Source organism: Pimephales promelas, chromosome 4 (assembly GCF_988280905.1).
Source record: "Pimephales promelas chromosome 4, fPimPro1.hap1.1, whole genome shotgun sequence".
Taxonomy (NCBI): domain Eukaryota; kingdom Metazoa; phylum Chordata; class Actinopteri; order Cypriniformes; family Leuciscidae; genus Pimephales; species Pimephales promelas.
In genome coordinates this window covers 47,712,991-47,727,217 of record NC_142772.1, presented here as the reverse complement: position 1 = coordinate 47,727,217, position 14,227 = coordinate 47,712,991, and the positions used below count along the sequence as shown (strand labels likewise).

Sequence of the window (14,227 nt, the reverse complement as noted above, 5' to 3'; positions counted from 1 at the left end):
CGCAATTCTGACTTTCCATCTCGCAATTCTGAGAAATAATGTCAGAATTGCGAGAAGTAAACTCACAATTGTGAGAAAAAAAGTCAGAATTGTGAGATAAAAAGTCGCAATTACCTTTTATATTTTTTATTCAGTGGCGGAAACAAGCTTCCATAGAAAACAGTGATGTTTTCAGTTCAAGTTTAGTTCTCATCCGATAATAGTAGGGATGCACCGATATGAACATTTTGGCCGATACCGATAACCGATAATCCTTTATATTTAAAAGCCGATAACCGATACATCGGCCGATAAACTTAAATCCAAATTTTTATCTAATTTTGAGAGCCTGATTACAAAAACAGAAGTCTCACAATTAAATCCATGTCCCAAGCGCACGATTATAATGATGTTCTTATTATAGTGTTGTATAGATGTTGTCCCGAACAAGATTTTCCATTTTTGAAGAGATTTCAATCATATTTTAAGATATTCAAAAACATAAACAGTGTTCAACAAGTGTCTCAGCTGAAGGGAATAATACATTATTTATCGGCTTTAATATATCGGCCACATTTTCTTACCAGGCCGATAACGATAACATTAAAAATGAATATATATTGATATGCTGGCCGATATATCGTGCATCCCTAGATAATATTACTAAATATTAAGTGTCTTTTAAACCCCAGTCCATTTCAAAGCTGAAAAAGATCAAACTTGTTTCCTCCGCATGTATTTCCCGCCCACAGTTCATCGGCTCAGACTACAGCAGTTATTCCTCAGCCAATCAGAGGCGGGTGTGCGCGTGATGTCACAGAGTTTCCTCAGGCTTCTCATGCCACAGCGACGGCTGTATGATAGACGACTGCTCGTCTTCGCACCTGTGATGTCAGATTATGACAGCGATAAGAGCTCAGAAATACTACAGTGTACTAGGTTACAACCCCTCCCTGCAGTGAGCATGACCGGGTCACTCGCTGAACGCCGTGTTCTTCCCCACCTGCGGCCCGAAGCGCTGGTCTGACAGAGAGAGACAGTATTCTCATACATATGAGTGCTAGCAGTCTTAAAGCACATGTCAATCAATAGGTATGTTTGGGTAACACTATATTTAACTGAATGTCCTGCTTTTCTGCTGGCCTGCTCTTGTCACAACCTCAACCAGCTTCTCAAACGCATGTGTCTGAGGTGGCGAATCCTCAGTATCTGAATCCTCAGTACTGACTACGTTTACATGCAGCCAATTACCCGTTCAAAACCGGGATATTAGCAATAATCCGGTTGCGAACGGCCATGTAAACACCGACAAAAACGCGAATATGCTCATATACTGGATTTTAAAAACAGGGATATTACACCTGGGGTACCCCTTAGTACCCCTTTTCTAACCCGAATTTTTGGTCATGTAAACGCGTATCGGCATATCCCCATAATGATTTGTGTTCTGCGCATGTTCTATTCGCAAGGAATCTTGGTCTTTTGAGTAGAGAAACTTCTCGGCGCATTCAAAAATCCGCGTGCAGTATACCGCAAGTAAACATGAGAGAGCGGATCATGTTGGAGTTGGAGCTTTGGTGCATTCTATTATAGCCAACGAACCGACTCGGACCTCGGATTTGACGTCACGTCCACACTTCAAGCGTTCTATTTGTTTTGCGCGTCCGAGTCGGAGAAAAAAATGGACGCCACCCGGAAAGCTGTTAGAATGGTAGCACTAGCCGAGTACCAGGCACTTACATTAAAAAAAAAAATTTATTATGACTACACCTTTTTAAAACGCAGCCATTTGAACTTGAAAATGTTCACTTTATTAATGTTTTTCATGTTAATCTTCTGTTAGCAACGCTAGCAACGTCAGTAATTGCACTCACAACAACCGATTCCCATACCTACAGGGGCGCAGTGATTATAACCGTCATTTAAAATACCAAATCGGTTCAAAAACGCTCCCTATCCACTATATAGTGCACTATATCGGGTGTCGGCCATTTTGTAGTGGTGTCCGAATTCTGAGTGAACAACATCATTCCCTACATTCATTCACTACTTTTACCCACAATCCTCTCTGAATTCGAGTGTACATTCGATGTACACTTGCTGAAGCCCTATTTCCCACAATCCAATGCGGAGAGAACTGAGATTACATTACATCCAGTGGAGGATTTGAAAAATATCCGTTAATCGTCGTTTTGAATATAATAACGGTCGCCGGAGGGCGCTCGACGACACGTCATCTGTGAACGTGAGAGTTCTCCAGAGGACCATCTCCAGTTAACAGACAATTTCAGTCGATGAAACTAAAGCTGGCACGGAGGTATAATTACAAAATAAAGTCATTATGATTGTTATTGTTGTTAATATTATTTTATAAAGTAGGTAATGTAAGATAAATGGAGTTTTATCAGTACGCGTGACAAAGCCTTAAATTTCTGCGACAGCTCCAACTCTCCGACGCACAGTGTAAAACAATTCATTCTTACAGGGCGCAGCCATCTTGAATTCCGAAACGGAATTCTTGCTCGGTGTCCTCACGGTTGTCCGACGTCCGAGAGGAGAAATCCGAGGAAAGGGGGCGTGTTGCTAGGCAACGTCTGTCGTCCGATTCGGATCTCCGAGACGGATAATATAGAACGCACCATTATTGAGGTGGAAAAACAATAGTGAAATTACTAAAACTGAAAGGCAGGCAGGAATGAGAGAAGACGTCGGAGGCGATGGTAAGTGTGGAAATGCGTAGGAGGAAATACGTTACATTTTTAAGGAGGTGCGCGTCAGGCTACGCGATATGGGACGCGTCTGTGCGTATACCAGCATCAAAGCGCAAAAAAGGCGATAGCCATCTGCTCCGAACTATTGATTATCCGCGTGCTGCTGCTGTTGTCTTTGGGTATAGGAAGAAGAATCGGAATGCATGTTGCGGTTGTCTGTAGGCTACGTCCAGACGCTAACCGCGCGTTGCCGTTTACATCGAGATTTTAGGATATTAGGGACTTTAAGCAACTGCTGATAGAACGGCGACGGCAGCCGGAAGTAAACGGTTAAGAGTCGAGCGCAAAAATCACTAAGCAACAGTAAAGAGGACGGCATAGGGGATAATTTAATCATCAGACAAAATATAAAAAGAACGTGATTTTAAAAAGTAATAAGGGAAGGGTTGGTTTTGGCACTTAATGATACAGACAGAGACGATTACAATCCCACATAACCTAAAACATAACATAACATATCTTAAAGGAGAACTATGAACCTTCATCGGTACATAGTCAATCATTCTCTGAGTTTTGTTTTCATGATAATCGAATGTAAAGAGTTTTATCTCTAAAAACTGTTTAGCGTATAATGCTAGTAATGGGGGCATTGACAAAGTAAAAAGAAATCGCTAGTTTATACCACTAACAAGGCTCAAAATAGCCCCACACTAACGCAGTAACATAATGAGGCTCCATACACGCAAAACGAAGCATTGAGAACTTTGTAAGTGTACAGACCGTTTAATAAGAAGATACTTTATGAAGACAGTTCACTTCACGTATACAGACAGAAGCCATCTTAGGAAATAGTCTCGATAAGTCGATCCCCGAACGCCGTTCATACAGTTCAGATCACTCAGCACGACGTTCGTGGTTTGACTTATTTTTGAATGGTTGTGTTCCCACATCGTTAGCTAGTTTGGATCGCTATAACTTGAATGACTGTCAACTGTTGAATGAACGAGCGTCAAGCATGTCAAGTCGCGCTGTTTACTTCGAACCGGAAGACGTGCCCACTTTTGACGCAAGGCCTCATGGGGCGTAGGAAACTTGTGGATACAGGAGAAACTCTCTGCTCACACATGTAAACGGATTATACCTAATGTTTCAGAAACCCGAATAGTGACCTTAACCCGACCATAACCCGAAAATTGGCTGCATGTAAACGTAGTCACTAACGTACAGTAGATAGTTGCAGCGTCAGTGCCTCAATCGGGGTGTAAGGAACCGCAGCGCGTGCTTCCAAACCAAAGAAGGCACTGGACCTATCAGTTGAGAGCAGAGAAATAGCGTGGACAGCGGTGCACACACGTCAGTTTCACACAGAAGCGAGCACCTCTGACGTTCTGCCACACCACTGGACTGATTTTACAGGTGTTTCAAGACGTCATCACACTCGACGCAGCGCGAGTTCCCTTGAAATAGAAGCAAGTTTTGCCTGTAGTCTCTTACCTTAAAGGAATAGTTCACCCTAAAATGAAAATTAAGGTATTATTTACTCACCCTGGTGTTGTTGTAATGCCGTAAGCCCTTATGAACCACAAAAGGACAATTAAAAAAAAAAAAAAAACTGTCCTGCTTGTGCTTGTCCATATAATGGCAGTGAATTGTACGGAGGCGTATTGCATTCACTTGAAGAAAAAAAATCTACTCTGTTTTTCTGAATTAACGAGTTAATTTTTCATGAGAAAAAAAAATTTGCTCTGTTTTTCTGAATTAATGAGTTAATTTTTCATGAGAAAAAAAATTTTTTGCTCTGTTTTTCTGAATTAACGAGTTAATTTTTCATGAGAAAAAATTTTTTTGCTCTGTTTTTCTGAATTAACGAGTTAATTTTTCATGAGAAAAAAATTTTTGCTCTGTTTTTCTGAATTAATGAGTTAATTTTTAATGGAATTTTTTTTTTTTGCTCTGTTTTTCTGAATTAATGAGTTAATTCAGAAAAACAGCAAAAAATAAATTTTCTCATAAAAAATAACTCATTAATTCAGAAAAACAGAGCAAAAACTTTTTTTCTCAAGAAAAACTAACTCATTAATTCAGAAAAACAGCAAAAAATAAATTTTCTCATGAAAAATAACTCATTAATTCAGAAAAACAGAGCAAAAACTTTTTTCTCAAGAAAAACTAACTCATTAATTCAGAAAAACAGAGTAGATTTTTTTTTCTTCAAGTGAATGCAATACGCCTCCGTAGAATTGCAACCAGCATTGAGCTTTTTTTAAAAAGACGTCTTATTTCTCACGTGTTCTGCTGTTTACAGTAGGATTTGGTTAAAAACTAAACGAAATTCAATGTATTATTTAATTAAATTCCTCAGCGTGGCAATTGGTCTTCAAGTTTCAAGATTAATGAAAACATGTTTTTGTTTGAATGAAAAATACATATCCACAAAAAAACGGGATGATATGACAATGAAACCTCGCCTAAATCAAGAATCTGACATTCACAAATCCCAGTCTGGCCTGCGTATGACCTGTTGTTGTGTTCGCTGAAGTGGAAACTCTTTGACATCTGTCTTGTACTGTAATTTCCAGCTGAATGCATGTAAAGCTCGGCGTGAATGTGTACACTCTTTGTCTGTAAATGATAGTTCATTAGACAATATCATGCTTGTTTGCCTTAAACCAAGCATGACTAATTGGGTTATCCCCGTCATGCTGAGACAGAATAACTGAGGGACATATTGGCTGGTTGAAGGGTAAATATTGCCTTATATAATTTACAATAATTACACAAAAAGATCAAAGTTGTGCGTCACTGTCATATGGAAATAGGAACTGTAATATTTGCCAAATTAAGCTCCACGGAAACGGCTTGTTAAGTGAGTTATGAGTAACTCGTGCAATAAAGGCAAACTTTTGTGTTTTAGGTCAAGATCAGATGCAGTTTATAAACATCCATCAATAACCAAATAGTTGCATTGTTTTCTGTTATATCCACAACATAAAACCGTTATTCTCAATTCTTTCTTGATCAATATTTATAATTAATATTTGACCTTACACATTTTTTTTTTTTGCATCTGGCATACTTAAATAATTAATCTTGCACAAACATTTATGTAAACATTTATGTAAACACATGTTTACATTTTTATGCTTGTATTTATTAACATGCATCATCCTATTAACCCTTATGCTGCATTAGGGACATTTTTGGTCTTTTGCAGTTTAATTTCTTTGACCATTTTGGCTGTTTTAATGCAAATGGTATGAAATTTGGCAAAATTGTGACTTTTTGGATACATGTAAAAAATGTGATCCCGTTTTGCAAAATATGTATAACACACACTGTGTAGATCAAATAGTAACACTCAGCACCATAAAGACCAAAAATGGCCCATTGAAACCCATTAAAACGTTGTTTAAATCTGAGGCTGTCAGTAATACATGAAACATGATTTTTGCACAAACATCCTTTCATTTTGAAGCAAAAGCATTATATTTGCATTATATAGTGTATTCCACCAGATGACGTCACTACATATTTATTCCCTATGGCTGGAAATGCACCTTATTTTAGGCAATAGGCAATGTTTAATAGGTGGCCATTTTTGGTCTCTAACGCGCTAAGTGGGATTTTTTGCAAAGTGGGACTGTGATAATCCAAATCTAAAGTTTTCTCTTTGCATTTAGTTTATTGAAAATTTTGTGTTTTTTCCTCTTATACAAATCGATGGTTTCGCAAACAAAACTGGTAATTAAAGGGTTAAAATCCTGAAATTGAATACATTTTTGGTAGTTATGATGAGGACGGATGCTGGTTAAAAGATTTAACTTGCTAAAAGTGGAAAATAATAATAATATATAATATTTTAGGCAATGTTTAATATGTGGCCATTTTTGGTCCTTAATGCACTCAACGGTGTTAAAAATCTAATGCAGCACAAGGGTTAAATAAATGAATAAATAAAATAATCAAGAATCAGTGTCAAATATTCGGAGAGATCACAGTTAGTTTCATATAACACTAAATTATGATCATTTGTTGTTAATTTTAGTTAAATTGTTGATCTGCATGAGAGCCTCGTAAAGGTTTGACATGCAGTGAAGATGACGAGCGTGGCGCTGAAGGCCACACGGGGGCTCTCAGGGGTCAAAGTTCAGCAGTGTCGTTCACTGAAGTCAGAGACGTGTAAACCTGAAGTTTTGATGTTGTACGTTAATCAGACAGAGAGATATACTTTAAATGGTTCTGTCAGGCCAGGCGCTTCATTCATGCTTTTAGGGGCATCTTTAGATCATGCAATTTTGATTTTATAACTCACAATTATACTTTTATAACATGCAATCACACAATTCTCACTCATATAATGCAATTCTGAGAAAGAAAAAAAAAATTGTGTGATTGCTTTATCCAAATACTTGAAAAATGTAACCTGTAAAATACGAGTATTATGCAAAGACATTTCTAGAACCTTTTTGTCATAAAAACTTCTTTAAAATTGAGTCAAGAACCCATAAATCAATATAAAACCCCTTAATGCAAACATAAAGACGCTTTCATTTCGCGCTCTGTTCATTTTTCCTCAAAACGACGTGCGAAACGTCCAATATTTTAAAAGAAAAAGAAGATACGTTTATTTATCTATTTATTTTTTAGTACCAACAAACTTTGGTAATTTTAGCAGGTTTGAGCAAAAAATGCATCCTCTACAATGTCCAAAGGATGCAAATGACAAATAAATAGCACAGCGAAATAAACATATACATCTTTAAACATCGACAGTAATACTACATAAAGAGGTTTATGGTACTTACTCTAACACAATTTGTTTTAAATAAAGCTCTGCAGGTTTACTTGGCACGTGTACGTAATAAATATCTAGTCGTCTTCATCAACACACAGCGGTTTCGGCTCCAGTTTTTCCAAAACATTTGAGATCCATATTCTCTCGCGTCCGAATGTTTGAACACGATTGCAATGTAAAGCGTCTCCCACTTGTTGCGTTGGTCTATTTATGGTGTAAGCAAGTTTTGTTCAGTATCCTGCTGTCCATGTCCTGTAGCTCCTCTGAAAATATTTGGTTTTTGATTTTGTTTTTCAACAAAGCCTTCGTGTCTCATCCTTCAGTGCTTGGCCAGCTCAAGCATGACCTCCTCAGCGTGTCTCCAACAAAACCAAGATCAGGTTTCTTCTGTAGTGTGAGCCGTTTCGTTGTGTTTCCTGGTCTTGGAGTTGACAGTACAGCGAAGGTTTGTTGGTGTACGTGAGACTGGAGTGTGTGTGTGTGTGTGTGTGTGTTTGGTCTCAGTGTGGTTTCAGGAGGCGAAGTATGAGCTCTGCATGGAGTACAGGCGGTCGATGGGGTTTCCCACGCGGGTCTGAAGGGAGCCGGCGTCTGACGCGGCCAGAAAGCAGTCGCTCAGGCTGGTCAGAGACGTGTCACTGTCGATGTCGTGGAAAATCGAGTCGTTTCCTACAGAAGAGCAGACTGCATTAGGTCGATTAGCATGATAGATAACTTCTGCTCAACCACGCTGCATTTAATTGATCAAAAATACGGTAAAAAATGAGAAATATTATTACAATAGAAAAATAACTTTTTCTATTGTAATATATTGTGAAACGTAATTTATTCCTGTGATCAAAGCTGTATTTTCAGCATCATTCCTCCAGTCTTCAGTGTCACATGATCCTTCAGAAATCACTTGATGCTCAAACGTTATTGTAATGTTGAAACAGTTATTGCTGCTTATTATTTTAGTGAAGAACCATATTTTTTTCCAGGGTTATTTGACTAATAGAAAGTTTAATAGAACAGCATTTTTTTTAAATAGATTTTTTTTTACTAAATCCTAAGCATCCAAAAAAAAAAAAAAAAATCTTACTGACCCCAAACCTTTATTGGTGTACATGATGAAATTATAAAAATATACTCATAATAGGGATCAGAGATAGATGTAATTTGTTTTACCAATATTTCCTCACCAGTCTTCGTTATCAGTTCCTTATTATAATTTCAACTGGTAAATAACACAAATTGGTGGATCTTCACAGGTTATATCACTATTTCACTTCTTAGAAAAAAAACAAATATATATATATATATATATATATATATATATATATAATGACACTAATAATAATATTCATGATATATTAAAAATAGTGCTATCAAAACGATTATTTAACTAGTATAAAAGCGTATTTAAATATATTAGGGCAAAATAAAAGTTTGTGTTTACATAATATATGTGGGTGCACTGTGTATAATTATTTTATATATATATATATATATATATATATATATATATAAATACACACACATGCATGTATATTTAGGAAAAAATATTATTTATATATAAAATATTTATATTTACAAATAATATAAATTATATATAAATCTATATACAGTATATACATGAAAATATTTCTTAAATATATACAAGCATGTGTGTGTATTTATATATATAAAATAATTATACACAGTACACCCACATATATTATGTAAACACAAACTTTTATTTTGGATGCGATTAATTGTTTGACAGCCCTAATATATATATATATGTATGATGTATGTATGTATGTATGTGTATGTGTGTGTGCAAATATATATTTCATAGTTATTCAATTATTAATTATACACTATTAAAGATCGATTCGGGATATCAGTTTTTAACTATTTAACCTTAAATATAATTGTCATTGGCTGTAAAAATGCATTATCAATCGATCTCTAATAGTAAAAGTTTCGGCAAGTAGGCTACCGCTAACAAACAAATATGGTGAAGTCATTGAACAGAAGCTTGTGGTCCTCATGGACACGGTTTACCATAAGCCATAGAAATATGATTACACAAGAGTAGAACTGAGACTCTCGACCGCTTTAATTGGCTATAAAACGTTATATAAAGATCGTATAAACGGCTCGTTTGCGTCAGCTCGCAGCGGGAGAAAACGCACGTATCAATATGTGATGGAGCGCGTCTGATTCACGCTCGCTTTCTCAGGAGGGCTGCATGTAATTTTATAGGCTTTTCAAAAACTAATTGACACTGTTACATAAGGGTGAAGACAGTTTAATGGCACATTTATTTTTATTGGGCCCATACGTGGCACTGGCGGCCGCTTCTGGTCAAAATCGCTCCGAAGAGGAGCAACGGGACGCGTGTTTTGCTTTCGGAGACGGGTGACGTGTGGGCTGCTCACCGTATGGGTTCATGTGATCTCCGGGCATCTGTGGAGGAGTGAGCCCTTGCTGGAACGGGTCTGTGCTGTATCCGTTGGCCTCCATGGACACTAACTGGTGCTGTGGAGGCGGAGCCAGCGGCGTATACGAGTTCATCAGATTCTCCATTCGGCTTGAGATCACATCTGCAGACATGAGTTGAGTTACTGATGTGAACCCTGCTGGAGAACAGCATGTGTTGTGAAAGCGTGTGTGTGTGTGTACCTTGTCCGATTCTCTGTGAGTTTTGCTGCTCTTGTTGCTGCTGTTGTCGGCGCGCTAACTTCTTCATCTGAAGAACATACAAATACTCAATCAACTCTATTGAAGATTTACTTAGGCAGTGTTATTTAAGTATTTTGAATGACCTGTTATTTTTACATTTTCAGTTTTCAGCTTCTGTCATTTTTTTTATTAGTTCTTTATTTAATATTAATATTTAGTTTTTTATTTATTATATTTCCTGTTAGTAATTTTAGCGATTTGACTTAAACTAAAATGTGACAAATTTAAGAATAAATAAATAATAAAAGATAAGATAAATTCAATAAATTAATCAATTCACTAATAGATAAATAATTCGATTAAAGCATTAAATAAATAATACATCTCATTTACAGTACAGTAATATAGCAAGCTTATTAATATTTTGAAAGTAGCTATTATTTTTTTCCATTTTCACATAATTTAAAAACAATATAAATTAAGGTTTAAGTCATTTTTAATTTTAATTTTAGTTTATTAAGTTTATTTTCGGTTAGTAATTTGAGGGATTAAACTTAAACTGAAGTGTATTTTTTTAATAATAAATAAATAATGAAAGAAAATAATAAATACATATTTTGATTAAAATAAAAATTATAAAATTATTTAATTAAAAAAGATTTAAATAAACAAAGCAGGTTTTTATTCATATTTATTTATACACTTTTTTTTATTTTAATAAAATAATCAAAATAAAATGTTTTCATTTTTAGTGATTAATTTTATGTGCTTATGTCATTCATATTTATATATATTTAAATACATAGGTATATACGTAAATAATAATTAACGTATATTCAATTATAATAGGTTTAATACATTTTATTTCGGTTTTAGTTTATTTATTTTATTTCCAGTTAGTTTGATCCAACTCAAAGTGTAACAAATGTAAAAATAAATAATAAAAGATAATATTTAAATAAAGTAAAATAAATAAATTATTAAATGAATGAATTAATAATACATCTGTAGAACAGTATTAAAGTGAGTAAAAATATGCGTCATATTTATAATATTACACTCTAAAAAATGCTGGGTTGTTTTAACCCAATTTTGGGTAAAATATGGACAAACCCAGCCATTGGGTTCCATTTTTAAATTACATTTTTTACCCAATGGCTGGGTTTGTCCATATTTTACCCAAAATTGGGTTAAAACAACCCAGCATTTTTTAGAGTGTATTGTTCACAGTATACAGTACGTTGGGTCTTCCTACATGATAATCTAGCGCTGCCTGTTAACTGTTCCTCACACACGGCTGATGTTATCTGGTTGCCCATGAGCAGATCGAGCAGCGCTGACGGTTGACCTAGGCTGGGTTCAGATCTCACCTTTGCCCTTTGGTTCTGAAACCACACCTGGACGACTCGAACGCTCAGACCGGTCTCAGCCGCCAGAGTCTCTCGGACCTGAAACACACACCAGCAATGAACATCAGTCTCGTTTTGGATTTTGGAGAAGGTTTTACAAGACTCAATGTGTTCCTTGCAGTTTCTTTGTAATTATTTGTGAGTGGGAATTGTTTGGATCACTGTCTATTTGTGTTGTAAATGATGTGATCTTATGTGATTTTTAAGTTTTAATGTTGTGATTTTATGTGCTGTCATTCCATCTCATGTGTTGGTAATTCTTTAAATGAACTTAATTACATTGTGGAAAGCACATTGGTCAACAGCTGTGGTTTTAAATTGTGCTATTCAAATAAATTGTCATCGTCAGGACAGTTGTTTTAGTGTACGAAGACCAGCAGCGTGAAGTCTGATCCCTCAGCGCCAGCCATTTGTATATGAAATATTTACATTATTCATTTAGCAGACACTTTTATCCAAAGGTGACTATTAATATGCATTGTGCAATAGTCAAGTCAAGCATATAGCGCTTTTTATAATATAGATTGTTTCAAAGCAGCTTCAGAAAATAATGAAGATAACGTTCGTGTTCAAACTCGTTCATCAAAATGAACTAATCTTTTTTCGAGTCATTTGGTTCATTCAACGAATTAAATGACTTGAAAAAAGATTCGTTCAGTTCAAACAGGAGAGTCACAAACCCACTTAAACTTAAACTTTTTTATTTATTTTTGAAATGATCGTTCGTTTCGCTTGATAAGACCCTTATTCATCATCTGGTGTCGTTTAAAGCCCTTTGAAGCTGCACTGAAACTCTCATTTGGACCTTGAACCGTTTGGACCCCATTGAAGTCCATTATATGGAGAAAAATCCTGGAATGTTTTCGTCAAAAACCTTAATTTCTTTTCGACTGAAGAAAGAAAGACATGGACATCTTGGATGACATGGGGGTGAGTAAATTATCAGCTAAAGTTTTTTTTAAAGTGAACTCCTCCTTTAAGATTTGTTTGGGGTTTATTATGAAGGTCTCACCTTTCTGCATGGTTTGGAGGAGACCTCGAAGGAGGCCTTGAAAGCGCGCCGCTGCTGTGTGGTGAGGATCGTGCGAGGTCTTTTGGGTCTGCGCGGGTCTTTGCCATCATCGCTGCCTTTACCCTGTCCTGCTCCTTTCTCCTGCTTCACATCCACATCTTCATCCTCACTTTTATCTGCAGAAACACACACTTTAACATCACCTTTCTTCGCAGAGCAGACGAGAGGAGAGGCTAGAGTTGTGTTCTCACCGGAGTCGGACATCTCCGGGCTGACGGAGCGCAGCAAGTCCTTCTCTCTCTCGTAGTCGCTCTTACACAGCAGCTGTCCCTCCTTCAGGACGAACTCGTCTCCTTTACACAGCTGCCGCTCACACACACAGCAGCAGAAGCAGTTCAGATGATACACACTCTCCAGTGCGCGCATCACGAACTCAGTGGGAGCGATCTTCTCCAGACAGCCGCTGCATTTGGTCGCGAACAACCTGACGAGGAGAAGCAACTAATTAAAACACGTTCATGGTCACATTCATTTATTAGTGCACGCTTTTCTGTGGAAATAAAGTGTGTGTTTTCATATTATTTTGTTAAAATACATATTATTAGTATAATAGTTAATTTTCCATAAATCAAAATAAATGCATTGCACTTGTTGTTATTTTAAATGTTTAAAAGCTGCGAGTAAGTTTTCTCTTTTTTATAGAAATGACTACTTTTATAAAAGCAAGGATGCACTGCATTTATTAAAGGTGACAGTAAAGACATTTATGATGTTTCAAGAGATTTCAAATAAATGCTGTTCTTTCAAACTTTCAATTCATCAAAGAATACTAGAAAAAAATATTGTGGTTTCTATAAAAATATCACAACATTTCAAATATTTCTTGAGCACCAAATCCTCATATTCGAGTGATTTCTGAAGGGTCATGTGACACTGACGACTGGAGTAATGATGCTGAAAATGCAGCTTTGATCACAGGAATAAATTACATTTTACAATATATTCAAATAGAAAACAGTTCTTTTAAATAGCAATAATATTTCGCAATTTTACTATATTTATTATAAATTAAATGCAGTCTTGGTGAGCAGAAGAGACTTCATTCATCTTACTGACCCCAAACTTTTGAATGGCAGAGTTTGCAGATTTATATCACCGGATTTGAACATGACATATTGTAGGCTACACAGCAGGATCTCTGGTCTTAATTATTTAAAGTACAATGTGAAACAGCAAAGCATTTCTTTGGTTAACACTCAAACACCCTGATGTGAAATCCACCACAAAGCTCAATAATTCTGGCGCATTAAGCAGATCTTCCCTCAGAGCGGCGTCTTCTCCCACTCCAATAAAGTTCATCCAGAAATATCACAAGCGCACAGATCAATGCGTGACTGACACCGGACGCCCCAGCGGTGCCGCCGCACTCGTGATTATGACTTTGAAAGAGATTTTTAATAAGCCTCGAGATATGATGGTAGCATGAGGTGAGACGGCACAAAAGAGTTTTACAGAGGAGTCAATATTCAGAGAAGGACCCACAGGAAGGAAAACCACAGATGAGAAGATCTCTTTAATATCTCGACTGTTTCTCACAGGCATCTCAAACTCGCCAACATCCCAAAAACTGCTATCAAAGATCTCAACAAACACATTTCCTTTAGCTTATTGT

The 14,227-nt window shown here is 36.4% G+C and overlaps 1 protein-coding gene across 1 annotated transcript in view; it reads right to left on the bottom strand.

Annotated features, from left to right (window-relative positions):
- Positions 1-7,313: 7,313 nt before the first annotated feature.
- lmx1ba (LIM homeobox transcription factor 1, beta a) overlaps positions 7,314-14,227 on the bottom strand; it is a 53,956-nt gene continuing 47,042 nt past the window's right edge. The window contains exons 3-8 of the mRNA XM_039654941.2: positions 12,807-13,039; positions 12,556-12,731; positions 11,505-11,582; positions 10,135-10,201; positions 9,891-10,055; positions 7,314-8,154 (exon numbers count right to left, since the gene is read on the bottom strand). Of these exons, the coding sequence (XP_039510875.1) occupies positions 7,997-8,154; positions 9,891-10,055; positions 10,135-10,201; positions 11,505-11,582; positions 12,556-12,731; positions 12,807-13,039 (877 nt within the window). The 3' untranslated portion in view covers positions 7,314-7,996. The remainder of the gene's footprint in view (positions 8,155-9,890; positions 10,056-10,134; positions 10,202-11,504; positions 11,583-12,555; positions 12,732-12,806; positions 13,040-14,227) is intronic.